The sequence below is a fragment of the Momordica charantia genome (assembly GCF_013281855.1).
Source record: "Momordica charantia cultivar OHB3-1 chromosome 7 unlocalized genomic scaffold, Mcharantia_2.0 BLBB01000007.1, whole genome shotgun sequence".
Taxonomy (NCBI): domain Eukaryota; kingdom Viridiplantae; phylum Streptophyta; class Magnoliopsida; order Cucurbitales; family Cucurbitaceae; genus Momordica; species Momordica charantia.
Genome location: NW_028275165.1, coordinates 16095022 through 16107330, shown reverse-complemented (window position 1 = coordinate 16107330; position 12309 = coordinate 16095022). Strand labels below are relative to the sequence as shown.

Here is a 12309-nt window from a genome sequence, read left to right as displayed (position 1 = left end):
GGTTGACTTTGTTATTGTAGAAGGTAGAGGTGCTTTAGGTATTTGGTGTCGTAGTTAAAAGACTTATTAGAAATTTCTTTTTAAACTATAAGGGTCAAATAGACAAGACTTTAGATATGTAGGGACTTATTTGAAAAAATTTAAAGTACATTGGCCTAAATAAACACAACTTTGAAAGTTTAGAGCCAAACATATAATTTAACAATTTTGAAGATATCTATTTTAGCATTGAACTTTTTTTTTTCAAGAATAGGTGTCGTGTGGTTTAACTTTTAAAAATAATTATTTTCCAATAATTGTTTAACTTTTAACATGTTAATTACCTGATTCCAAATATGTTTGTTAATGTGCTATTGCGCGCCTCACATAATCTCTTCTCATTTGTAAGATTCAATGACGATTAATTATATCTTAAAAAAATGAAATTTAATTAATAGACAAAACTTCTCCTAAAAAAAGACTCCAATATATCACGTGCATGACATGTGCCACAAATAACTTTTAAAAAAAAAAAACTACTAGTATAATAAAACAAATAAAAAGGTTTTGGTAAAAGTAACGATTCTAAGAATTTTTAAAAACTAAAAATAAAAAATGAAATCGTTATAAACTCGTCTAAATTTCTAAAATTCAAGAAACTGAAACATTATCAAACGGGCCAATTCGAAATTTTTGATATTTTTATCGTTTATTGACATACTAATACTTTTAACAAGAGAAACACTCCTCATTCAAACGTACTTCCAAATATATATATACCTTCATTCTACGATCTATCTCAAAGAAACTTTACATTGTATATATATATATATTTCGAACTTCTTTTGCAAATAACTGTCGTCTCTTTCACATTAACAAAGTTTTCTTTCTAAAATAGAACCATTCACCATAATTTTTTTACTTTGAATAGAAATGAAAGCTAGAATTATATATTTCGGTATCATACGTATATATTTTCATGGTCAATCATAAGCCCTTCAAAATTTATGAATAGAAAAAGAATATTCTCAAATAAAACCAACATTTAGCTGGCCAAATTTTTCTGCCTCCTCAGGAAAAATAGACAAAATATCGAGCATACAATCCAATAGGAGCACATATCACTGTATTACAAGAATTAGTTGATTTGAAAAACCATACCCTTTTCGAGTGGTCTGTAAACATATGCAAAAACATGTTGGGATGGAGAATCACTGTGAATTGAATTTCCTCGCCCTCTTCGAGGCCTCCAATTATGCATTTCCCTCCCTACGCGAATAAATCCTTAAACTTTCAAATGTTTCATTTCAAACGTACTCTAAGATTATGAAAACATACGAAAATGACTACCTCTTTGGGAAGAATAATCTCTGTAGTTGCACCAATGAACTTGGCTTGTGAATACGTTAGAATAACGAGAGCTGTCTCATCCTCCGGAGTATTTAGCTCAGCTATAACATGTCTGAACTGTATCAAATCAATTGAGACAAAGGTTGTGTAATCAATTTCTCCTATGTCGTCCTCCTCTGGATCAGACAATGCCAATTCTCGAATCTCCAGCGCACGCTCTAAAATTGAATTTTGTTTTAAACATGTTAAATCACCAAATTAACCCAAAAACAATAAGAAAGATCGAGCAATCACAAGTACACAGTCTTCTTGAAACGAAAAGGGAAAGCAAAAACAAGATTCTTGTTCTTGTGTTCATCTAATCTCAAGAATTAAATAACGAATACAAAAAGAATATGGGGTTAGGTTATGCATATACTAACGAGAATTCTGAAACTTAAGGACGAGGCGATGGAGGAGTTGGGGAAGACAGAGGGTTAAAGAAGAGAAACGGTATTGTTCCATATCCAACAAGGTTGTGTAGAAATGGTGGAGGAGAATTCTGTAATGGCAAAACTGGCCGTCGCAGGAGAATAGGGTGAAGAATTGGGGCATCATTTGAAGGGCTACGGTGAAGCGAAAGCGAGGGGCGGGGGCGGGGGCGGACGCCGACTCCGACTCCGACCCCGACATCGACGGTGGTTGTGAGACAATTAGAGAGATGATGGACGGCGAGCATTTGAAATCGGCTGCTTCTGCAACTAATGAGAGAATGGAGGTTGCATTCAAAAGAGGAGCAATGGAGTCAAGCCTTAGCACCAACATATCTCTGTAATATGGAGAATAATGGCGCGGGGGTGGAAGGAGAATCATAATATATAAATAGTTGCTAGGAAATTATACTAACTTTCAAGTATTTTAACACAATTAATTAATACTCAGTAACAGTAATGAAAACTCACAAGAATCAATATACAATTATCCAAATTATATCAATCTTCATAAGTGTCAAATCCTCTATCAATACCCGAGTCGTTGCCACTGATTTCCTGTCAAAACTTGCTCAAAATCGACTGCAAATAACCCTTTTTCGACTGACCTAACCTAAACCCAAAAACTGCACATTTATAGAGCTCGAAACAGCGATGTGGCGCTACGGATGGAGCGCAAACGCGAGCGTCTCCACCTGCATTGTTCACTTTCCCCTGTTTTCATCTCCACTTCGATCCCGACTCATCCCTAGCTCGTTCTGACGTCGTTTGGGCTCCACCAATCCTAACATGTTGGTTATGTGATGTTGTTATTATTATTATTATTATTATTATTATATATATATACACCTATCTTCTACAATCGATGTGACAATGGAAAAGTTGGTTACAATATTCGGTGGTCACGGACACTTCAAATTATAAAATCCAACTAATAAAGTCACATGGTATCGACTCAAAGTGTCATGAAAAATTCTCTAGTCTAAAAGTATTATTTGACTTTTTTTTTTCTTCTAAATTTATATATAATCCTAGTTTGGGAGGTACTAAAAAACTAGGATTATATAATTTAGTTGGGTCTGAAACTTGCTAAAACTCCATTGCTAGTTGTTTTGGTTAGGCTTTTCAGAGTTTGGATTTTGTTTATTTTGTTACGTTTTTTTAGTAGCAATTGTTAAGGAAAGATTTATCTTTTCATACTTTCAAACTTTCAATTCCATCGATCTCAAGTTATTGAAATTGAACCTAACAATTATATTCATTAGCGATAGAATTGAACTACAAAAATTTTAAGTTTGTGGACGTAAATACTATAATTTTACGTTAAAGGTAGTTTTTTCTTTTCTTTGTAAACATTGTAAAATTTATAAAAATACAAAAAACATTTTTATTATTATTATTATTATTATTCTTAGTAAGAAAAACTTTTATGAGTTATTTTGTATTACTAAAATGCATACTTGGTACGGGTGCAAATTGTTGAGCAACGTACTGAATTGAGTATAAGTGCAAGTGCACTATGCCTTAGTAATACACAATAATGGAAGTATAATATAAGTTATATTACTTCATGTAACCTTAAAGAATATTTGTCATTCATAAATGATAAACTTCAATCTTTTTCTAGTGGATCATTTATAGATTTATTCACATATCAAGTAATATCATATGTATATCTCTTAATTATTTGTAGTTGAGAGTCATTTCAAACTCTCTTTATGGTATAATTTAGTTGATTTGAGTTTTGCAAATTCAAAATTTTAAATTTGATATTTTTTTAGGCATTTTAATAAAAGTTGCTAACAAATTTTTTTTAAATTACAAATTGAATGATTAAAGATTAAACTTTAATAGAAGATTAAAAATAAAATTTAAACCAGTTTTATGTTATCAATTGAGCTAGTTTGGCCAAGAGGTTAAGGGGGAAGACTTAAGATCTTCTGCACATAAGTGTGCGTGGGTTTGAACCCCACAGCCAGCAATTTTGTACCTGTACCTTTTTCAAAAAGTTTGTGGGTGTAATTACCATAATTTGAAATTATATATGCCTTGAGTCATGGTATCCTAATAAAAACTAGGACAATTGTCAAAACCATTAATGCTATACCTTTTATGGTATCCAAGGTTTCTCTGTACAAAAGAAATCGATTTCTTATCTCCTCTCTTAACACTCATGACCAATATTGAAACATCCTTCACCATTCAGATTTTTCACCAATGCTCCAGCCTAATTTCTATTAAGTTACTCCTTCAATTACTTGCTATGGAAATCACAAATTGTACCTCTCATCAGAAGCATGAAGATTGAACATCACTTGCTTGAAGATAGTGCTTCAAAACAAGAACTCACAGATAAGGAGGGAAAAGTGACTCTCAATCCTCAATTCAGTATATGGGAGAACAATGATGGGTTGTTGACTTCATGGCTTTTGGGAACAATTACAGAAGAAGTCCTCTCTCTATGATGGAAGCAAATGATAGTGCCTATCAAGTTTGGAAATCACTTGAAGAACTTCTCCTAACCATGACCAAGGAGAATGAAATCCATCTAAATGAATCCTTAGTCAGTCTAAGAAAGGAGAGTATGAGCATGGAAGACTATCTAAAGAGATTTAAGGGATTATGTGACAAACTTGCAGCTATGAAAAAGCCCCTTGATGACACAACCAAACTCTTCCACCTTGCAAAGTGTTTGGGAGGTAAGTACAAAGATTTCAGAATTGCTATGCTTTCCAAAGCCCCTTATCCATCTTACAATCAGTTCGTGCTAGCACTAAAGAACCATGAACTACAACTTACTGCTGAAGTTGAAGAAGAAAAATCACATTCTATGGACCACAGTTAGTCACTTAAAATTACTTAGAAAACTACTAATCTTTTGGGTATAGTTGAAGCTTCGTTCCAAAATAATATTGTCTCTCCCATTGTCGGAGAGAATGACTTTTGAGTTCCATTCATTAGATAGTTAAGACACTTAGATATCAGGGAGATTCAAATTAATAACATCTCGATTAGAAACTAAGATAACAACTTTTATTTTTTACCGTTGGATGAAAGATTAAAAAATATAGATTTTAAAGTATGTTTATTTCTCTCTCACAAATCTAATAGCTTAATTTTATCAACTACATCACATATTGTAGCAACTTCCTCCAATAATTTCTCACGGTAGTTTGGAAAATAATATACCCTTGACTTGAATTATCTTCTTGAAAATAAAAAACTTAGACTATCAAAAAATGAGCCTTCCTTGATCTCCTTCTCCTTCACCGTTCCATTGCCATTGCCATGTTGATCTTCAAGCTCGAGCGGATAGACGGGTTCGTGGAGGCGACGGCAGTGCTGGCCGGAATATCGACTCGATGCCATTTCAAGTTGTCGGCGGCGATGTTCTCCCTGTACGTGTACCACCATTCCCTCCGGTGCAACATAGCCCTCCAAATAATGCCTCCCTTCTTCACCACATACAATTTCTTCGACCAGAACCCCAACTCCTCATTCTACATCGAAAACTTCTTCCGCGCTCTCCTCAACTTTCAGCGCAGCGGATGCTCTTCGCTGAGCTTCGCCCTCGACCACCACCTCCCCCGCGTGGAGCTGATCTCAGAAGGATCTTGCCTCACGCAGCGCGTGATTGAATTGCCCCTCTCTCCTGCAGAGGAGAAGGCCTCCACAGAAATCGACTACTCAGTCTTTGTGTCCATTGATTTGCAAGACTTCAAGCCCGTGGCAACCATGTTTGATCGCGCTCCTTATGTTCGCGTTACTTTGTCGCATTCGGGCGTGAGGTTTGCTTATGAAGACGAGGAGATTACTCTCACCGCACAGGTATTGTACATTACCACTTAATTAGTCATGAGAGGAGTAGTCGAGGTAATTAATAGGTGTTATTTGTTGGTTGGTCAGAGGAATGAATGCATAGTTGGAGGAGTTGGGGCAGGAGATTCAACACAGCTCATTCTCACACCCATTCCCTTGACATCATTCTATAATATGACGGGTCACTCCAAAAGGGTGTGGATTTTCAAGTCAAATCATAAGTACAGTGCTGTGCTTACGGCTCCTATTGGATTGTATTCCACTTTTTTTGTGTATCTTCCACAATTGATCTGACCATTCCCAAACCCCATTGCTAGCTACTTGTTTATTTTGTCATGTGATTAATGGCAGCATTTTCATACTTGGGATGTATTTTGTTTATTTTGTTACCTATTTTTAGCTGTAATTGCTAAGGAATTAAGAATATCTATCGACGAACAAAAGTCAATTTCCTTCAAGATTCCTCTTTGTTTGTGTGACTTCTGCTCGATCATATTTAGTTTATAGGACGAAATGAGCTCGGAACTCCAAAATAGTCAATTGGCCATGAGTAGAGTAGTCCATATCTATTATAAATCATTCGTTTTCTAATGTGGGATTCTTAATAATGAAAATCTTTTACTCTACAACAAATTTTGATATTACTTTATTTTATTTTTCTTTTGTATATTTTCTTCAAAGTACTGGTGTTCGTATTATTTGACTTTTAATGGATTGTAGATTGATTGTGAAAATTAAATGTACATATAACCCAGTTGGGAGTGAGGTATCGTCCCATCAAATTATACATATTTCTATTCAAGTATCCAAATTATTAGCGAATTAATCTTAAAATTATTCTCGATATCTATAAATTAAGTGAATCAAGTGAAGTGAACTTTATTAGTGAAAGGCATTATTTTCAAAATTAGTTTTATTTGAACAAAAGAGATTGAAGCTATATGTTTAGAAATACTTTTTATTAAAAGCAGAAGGTGTTTTGATAAGAGTGAGAACTAAAAAAGCATTGGAAGTATAGAAAGTTATGTTAATAGTCCTATGTTCCAAACATTCAATCTCTTAATTTATTGTATAATTTAGTTGGTTTGAGTTTTACTTCTAAACAAATTCAAATATTCAAATTTGATATATTTTTTGGCATTTTAATAAACATTGCTAACAAAAGTTTTCTTTTTCTTAAATTACAAATTGAAAGGTTAAATATTAAACTTTAAAAGGTTAAAAAGACAAAATTTGAAACTACCTAACATGTCATATAATTTTGCCTCAGTAAAAATTTGTTTCGTACAATCACCCTCCACTCCAATTTATTGTAATTAAATCCTACGGTGGGATTAATTACAACAAATTTTTTTAAAGGTTGTGAGTTCATCCCACATGGAAATTGAAAGTTCAGTAGCATGATTATAAGAACTCCTATGTCAAAAAAAAAAAAAAAAATTATAAGAACTCCTAAAATTGACAAAATTCTTTATAGTTTGCTAAAGAGTTTGAATCATGTTACACACAGTTTTGAACCAGGTGATTATAGGTATATATATTATTTTCATTATCTTCCGTAATCTTCAATCAATTGATTATTAAAAGAAAATGAATGTCAAATAGTCAACAGCTTTACAGACCAAGATTTTCAAGTCATAGTAGATTAAAATAGATCATATAAACATACATGTCAAAAGGGACATGGATTGCACCACGAGAATCAATTGTCTTGAAAAACCATACCTTTTGTGCTAGATGTGCCACACCAAGGAAAAACAGCATGGGTTGGATAGTGTTTATGCAAGAATATGCACAACAGTGTTTATTCTGATCGCAGCTCGAACTCGGTCTCCGGACCGATCTGAACACTTGGGCGGACCTGCACAAAAAGGCGTACACTCCAACGATCAAGTCAGTATAGGTCGGATTCCCAATTTAGTTCGAGGTCAAAAACCATACCTGAGTGTGGAGTGAGGTCCTCAACTTATGGGGGGTAGTTCCGTTAATCTCGCGACGGTTACACCCGGTGATCTCGGGACCGACAGTTACACCCGGTAATCTCGGGATCGACGGTTACACCCGATAATCACGCCACTGATGGTTGCTCACATCGAACCTGCCGAGCTTCTCGGTAGATCGGACCTTGACCAGCTCGCACCTCGACCCTTATACTTAGCACATGTCAATGCTAGTGGTGGCAATCTCGGCGGTTCGAGTTGAGCATGACTCATGAGTCATCTTGAAACATTCATAGCTGTCCTCCACGTGTCCAGGGTATTTTCTCCCCCAAACATCGGCCCCCTCTCTGTCCGGTTCGATCTCGACCTGGCAGAGAAGTTCATTCGATTCGCTTCGGACACGTGGCGACTTCCTATTCGTGGAAAAATACAACCGTTGCGGTAGATTTATCGTCGGAATATTCAAATATTCCGACGCTTCGGATTTTGGGAAGATCCCAGTCACTCGTTGATTACACGTGTACGGTGGGGAAAGTTTTCCGATGAGTATAAATACCCCCAATCCTTCAGGTCATACCTTACGCTTCCTGAATTCTTGGAGTTCGATCTGAAGGCAGCTCGAACCCTTGGTAGGTCGGTCTCTTCCCTCTCATTCTCTTTCGAGCATAGTTTCCATGTCGTCCTCTTTTAGTAGCGACTTAGGATCCGATGAGGATTTAGCTCGTAGGTTAGAGTCCGAGCTCGAGGAGATAGAAAACTTTAGGTTCTCCGACGATGGGGAGGATAGTGATGCTTCCACCTCGGGTCAGGGTTTGGAATACCCTTCTAGGATACCCGAGCACTACCTCGGTCCCCTTCGTAAGGGGTTCGCTATCCCTGAAAACATCCTCCTTAGGATTCCGGAGGAGGGGGAGAGAGCTGACAATCCTCCAGAGGGATGGGTCACTCTCTACCTCAAAATGTTTGAGTACGGCCTCAGACTTCGCCTTCACCCTTTCGTACAAGAGTTTCTTTTCCGAACTTGGCTGGCTCCGGCTCAAGTGGCCCCCAATGGATGGGGTGTCATTTTTGCTTTGGCCATCCTTTTTTGGTTACGAGCTCGGGACAATGAAGAGGCCGAACTATTAGATGTTGATCAGCTCCTCGCGTGCTTCGAAGCGAAAAGGATAGCTAAGAAGCCTGGTCGGTACTATATGTGTGCAAGAAAAGGCGCAGAAGGTATAGTTAAGGGGCCGACCTCCATCAAAGGATGGGTGAGGAAGTGGTTCTACGCTTCTGGGGAATGGCTTGCAAAGGACGAGTCAGGTCGTTCCTTCTTTGACGTTCCCACTAGGTTTGGGAACCTAGGTATGGAGTAGTTCTTGCTTTTCATGATAAGCTTTCTTTCATGTTATTCAGGTCTAACTCGGATTTTATCTTGTGCAGTATCAATCCGGCCAGTTCCCGAGCTTACTCAAGCCTCATTCGACACGCTGAAATATTACAAGGAGCACTTTCCGAGGGGCAGGAAGGTCGGAACCTTGGTGACCGACAAGCTGCTGCTCGAGTCCGGGTTGTTAGAGATTACAACCCCGCAGTTCGTCCCATTGAAACCTCAAGGCCGAACTCCGAACTAGGTAAGCCGAGCTCGCTACCCCCCCCATTTCCTCTGACTTTGTGCTAACTTTCTGTTCTTTGTTTCGCAGCCATGGTTTGCAGATTTGCGAGTAACGTAAAGCGCAAGTCCAAGGGCCGAGCCCATGCTCTCGAGGCCGCCTAGAGTTCGGAACCTGCAACTCCTGCTGTGGCAGGGCCAGCCTCAGAAGATCCAACCCGAGTGATCGAGCTGGAGTCTTTTGGAGGTCCTTCGCGGGAGAAGCGCTAAGAGATCAGACCGAGGCGGTGGACGTCTCGCCCTTGGGTGAGGAGGTGGGGGAGGCGGCCCCTCTGAAGCGGAGGAAGAAGAAGAAGAAAACCACCTCCCCCTTGGAGGTCGGAGCATGTGGGGTCCTGCCCGCGAGCTTCGCAGACCGGGTGGACGATCCTGAAGCCAGGATGGGCGGGACGTCCGACGTGACAGCACGGTTCAGAATTGAACTATCAAGTTCTGGGGTGAGGGACCAGGTGTCCCGCATATCAGCTGCAAGTTTGGACCGCTGCCTCAGAAGAGCGTCCAAATTTGTAAGTGACCCGGGGTCCGTTCTGCAGAGGACCATCGACTACGCCGCTGAGGTGAGATTGGTTTCTTTATTTTGCTCAATTTACCTAACAGGTAGCTCGGTCTAATTTTCTTCATGGTGTTTTTCTCAAGCGTTCGTTGCTTCCATTCAATCGGCCCTAGCTGTAAAGGCCGAGCTGGATAGGAGGGAAGTTCTGGCAGCGATGGAGAAGGAGGAATTCTCTGCTGCCTTGGAGGCTGCTTCCTCCACCATGAAGGATGAGCTGCTAAGGGCTCACTCTGAGGCGGACATTCTGAAGGTCGAGGTGGAGGCTAAGGCCGAGCTGTTGAAGAAAGAAGAGGACAGACGCAAGGCCCAGCTCCGAGCCGCCCATGCCATCACCAAGGGCCTGGAGAAGGAGAAGTTCCAACTCCTCAAGGAGAAGGACGACATGCTTCAGGCGCTTGAAGCGAAGGACGAGGAACTGAAGCGTGCGACTACCGAGCTAAAGGCGGCGAAGGAGCGTCTCGGCAACGAAGTCCTGCTGGAGGAGTCTTTCAGGCAACATCCTGACTTCGATGGATTTGCCAAAGACTTTTCTGACGCGGGCTTCAAGTTCTTCATGAAGGGCATTACTTCCGACATGCCCGACCTTCATATCGATCTCAGTAGTCTGAAGAAGAGATATGCCGAGCAGTGGGCTTCTGGGCCTAACGGTACCCCTGGCCCCCAAGCGTTGGTGAATAAGTATGTCAGAGATCTGGACTCTGACTACTCCGACCTCGAAGAGGACCAGGTCGGCACCACTCAAGAGGGCGCTCAAACAGGCTCTTAGGAGATCACCCTCTTGGGGTCGCAAGGCGAATGGTCCCCTCACCTCGGGCGCAGCTGAGGCCTTCCTCTGTCTTTCTTCTCTTCTCTTTTGTTTGTAAGTGTTAGGGCAGAGCTGCAAGGTCCATAAGTCTTGGCTCTGCTCTCCAATCAATGAAGAAGCTCTTATTCGTTTTTACTTTCGTGTTGGCAACATCGCTCCTTTCTTTGCTTTTTCTTTAAACTGTAGCCAACGTTACCTCGCACCTCTTACCTTTGAGGTCGCTCCTTCAATTAAAATTATTAAAACTTTGAATTCGAATCTCTGTCTAGCATTCAATGTATTGCACCAACTCTAGACTTTTAGCATCGCACCCTTAACTTAAAAACGTTAAAAGGCTAAAATCCTAAGTCCGTAGTTGTTTTTCATATCGCACCTCGTACCCTCGGGTTCAGAGGCTCGATCATTCTGAACTTTTCACATCGCCCCTTTACCTTAAAGGTTTGAATTTTAAGTTCGTCAGTGGTTTTGGCATCGCACCTCGTACCCGTAGGTTTTGGAGGATTGACTTTTCTGAACTTTTCACATCGCCTTTTTACCTTGAAGGTTTGAATTTTAAGTTCATCAGTGGTTTTGGCATCGCACCTCGTACCCTTAGGTTTTGGAGGAATGAATTTTAACCGACTGCTAGAATTTGATCGTGTGGGAGTCCGTGGCCCCCATTTAATTTCTGGTCGAACTCGGAGGCATGAAATTAAATCATCTCATCTATTCCGACCATAATCCTATTGAAAAGGTTTTTACAGGTCCATTGAGAACCATTTTGGCATTTCAAGGGTAATAACGCTTCAGGTGCTCCGCGTTCCATGGGTGCGCGAAGACGTCTCCTTTAAGATCGGCCAATATGTACGTCCCAGGTCGGACTATTCCCCTGACTGCAAACGGCCCCTCCCAGTTCGGGTCAAGGGTACCCACATGGGTTTGGACCTTCCTTAAGACCAGATGTCCGACTCGGAAGGTGCGAGGTCGAACGCGGGCGTTGTAATGTCTGGCCATTCTGCCCTGATATTCCGCCACGCGTAGCTGGGTCATTTCTCTTCTTTCTTCCAATAAGTCGAGGTTGAGGAGCAGCTCTTCCCCATTTGCTGTGGGCTCGTAATGCTCTACTCTGTCAGATGGCATGCCGATCTCAACGGGGACTACAGCTTCGGAGCCGAAGGCTAGGGAGAACGAGGTCTCACCCGTCTACTCTCTTTGGGTGGTCCGGTATGACCATAGAACCTCTGGTAGCTCTTCGGCCCACCTACCTTTCTTGGAGTCCAGTCTAAGTTTGATGCCTCGCTTGATGATCTTATTGACTGCCTCCACCTGCCCATTTACTTGCGAATGCGCAGGGGACGAGCTAAGGTGACTTATGTCAAGCTTGCTGCAAAAATCTTTGAACTTTGCGTTGTCGAACTGCTTCCCATTGTCTGTCACAATGGCCTTCGGTATACCAAAGCGACATATGATATTTGTCCATACGAAGGACGTGACTCTGGATTCCGTTATGTGGGAGAGTGCCTCGGCCTCGGCCCACTTTGTGAAATAGTCCACAGCAACCACAGCGAACTTGGCTGGCCTTTGCCCAAAGGGAAATGACAATTAATGTTTACCCCCCACTACGCGAATAGCCACGGGGTCGAGATGGGGGTGAGCATCTCGGGAGGTTGGTGGATTACGTTTCCGTAGCGTTGGCAATTGTCGCAAGTTCTAACGAACTTCTTGGCGTCCTGGCTGAGAGTCGGCCAATAGTATTTTTG

The 12309-nt window shown here is 40.5% G+C and overlaps 1 protein-coding gene across 1 annotated transcript; it reads right to left on the bottom strand.

Annotated features, from left to right (window-relative positions):
* Positions 1-1050: 1050 nt before the first annotated feature.
* LOC148210448 (uncharacterized) lies at positions 1051-1833 on the bottom strand. The gene is made up of 3 exons (XM_088126324.1): positions 1752-1833; positions 1330-1547; positions 1051-1248 (listed from the first exon to the last, which is right to left on the bottom strand). The coding sequence occupies exons 1-3, from the start codon at positions 1831-1833 to the stop codon at positions 1051-1053; spliced, it is 498 nt and encodes a 165-aa protein (XP_087982450.1).
* Between the last annotated feature and the right edge of the window lie 10476 nt (positions 1834-12309).

Excerpts from the sequence above, each read along its gene's own strand:
- LOC148210448 (XM_088126324.1), bottom strand. The coding sequence starts at position 1,833 with ATGGAACAATACCGTTTCTCTTCTTTAACCCTCTGTCTTCCCCAACTC. Across the intron at positions 1,548-1,751 it reads CCTTAAGTTTCAGAATTCTC|AGCGTGCGCTGGAGATTCGA; the intron begins GTTAGTATATGC and ends ATTCAATTTTAG. Across the intron at positions 1,249-1,329 it reads AGATTATTCTTCCCAAAGAG|GGAGGGAAATGCATAATTGG; the intron begins GTAGTCATTTTC and ends TTATTCGCGTAG.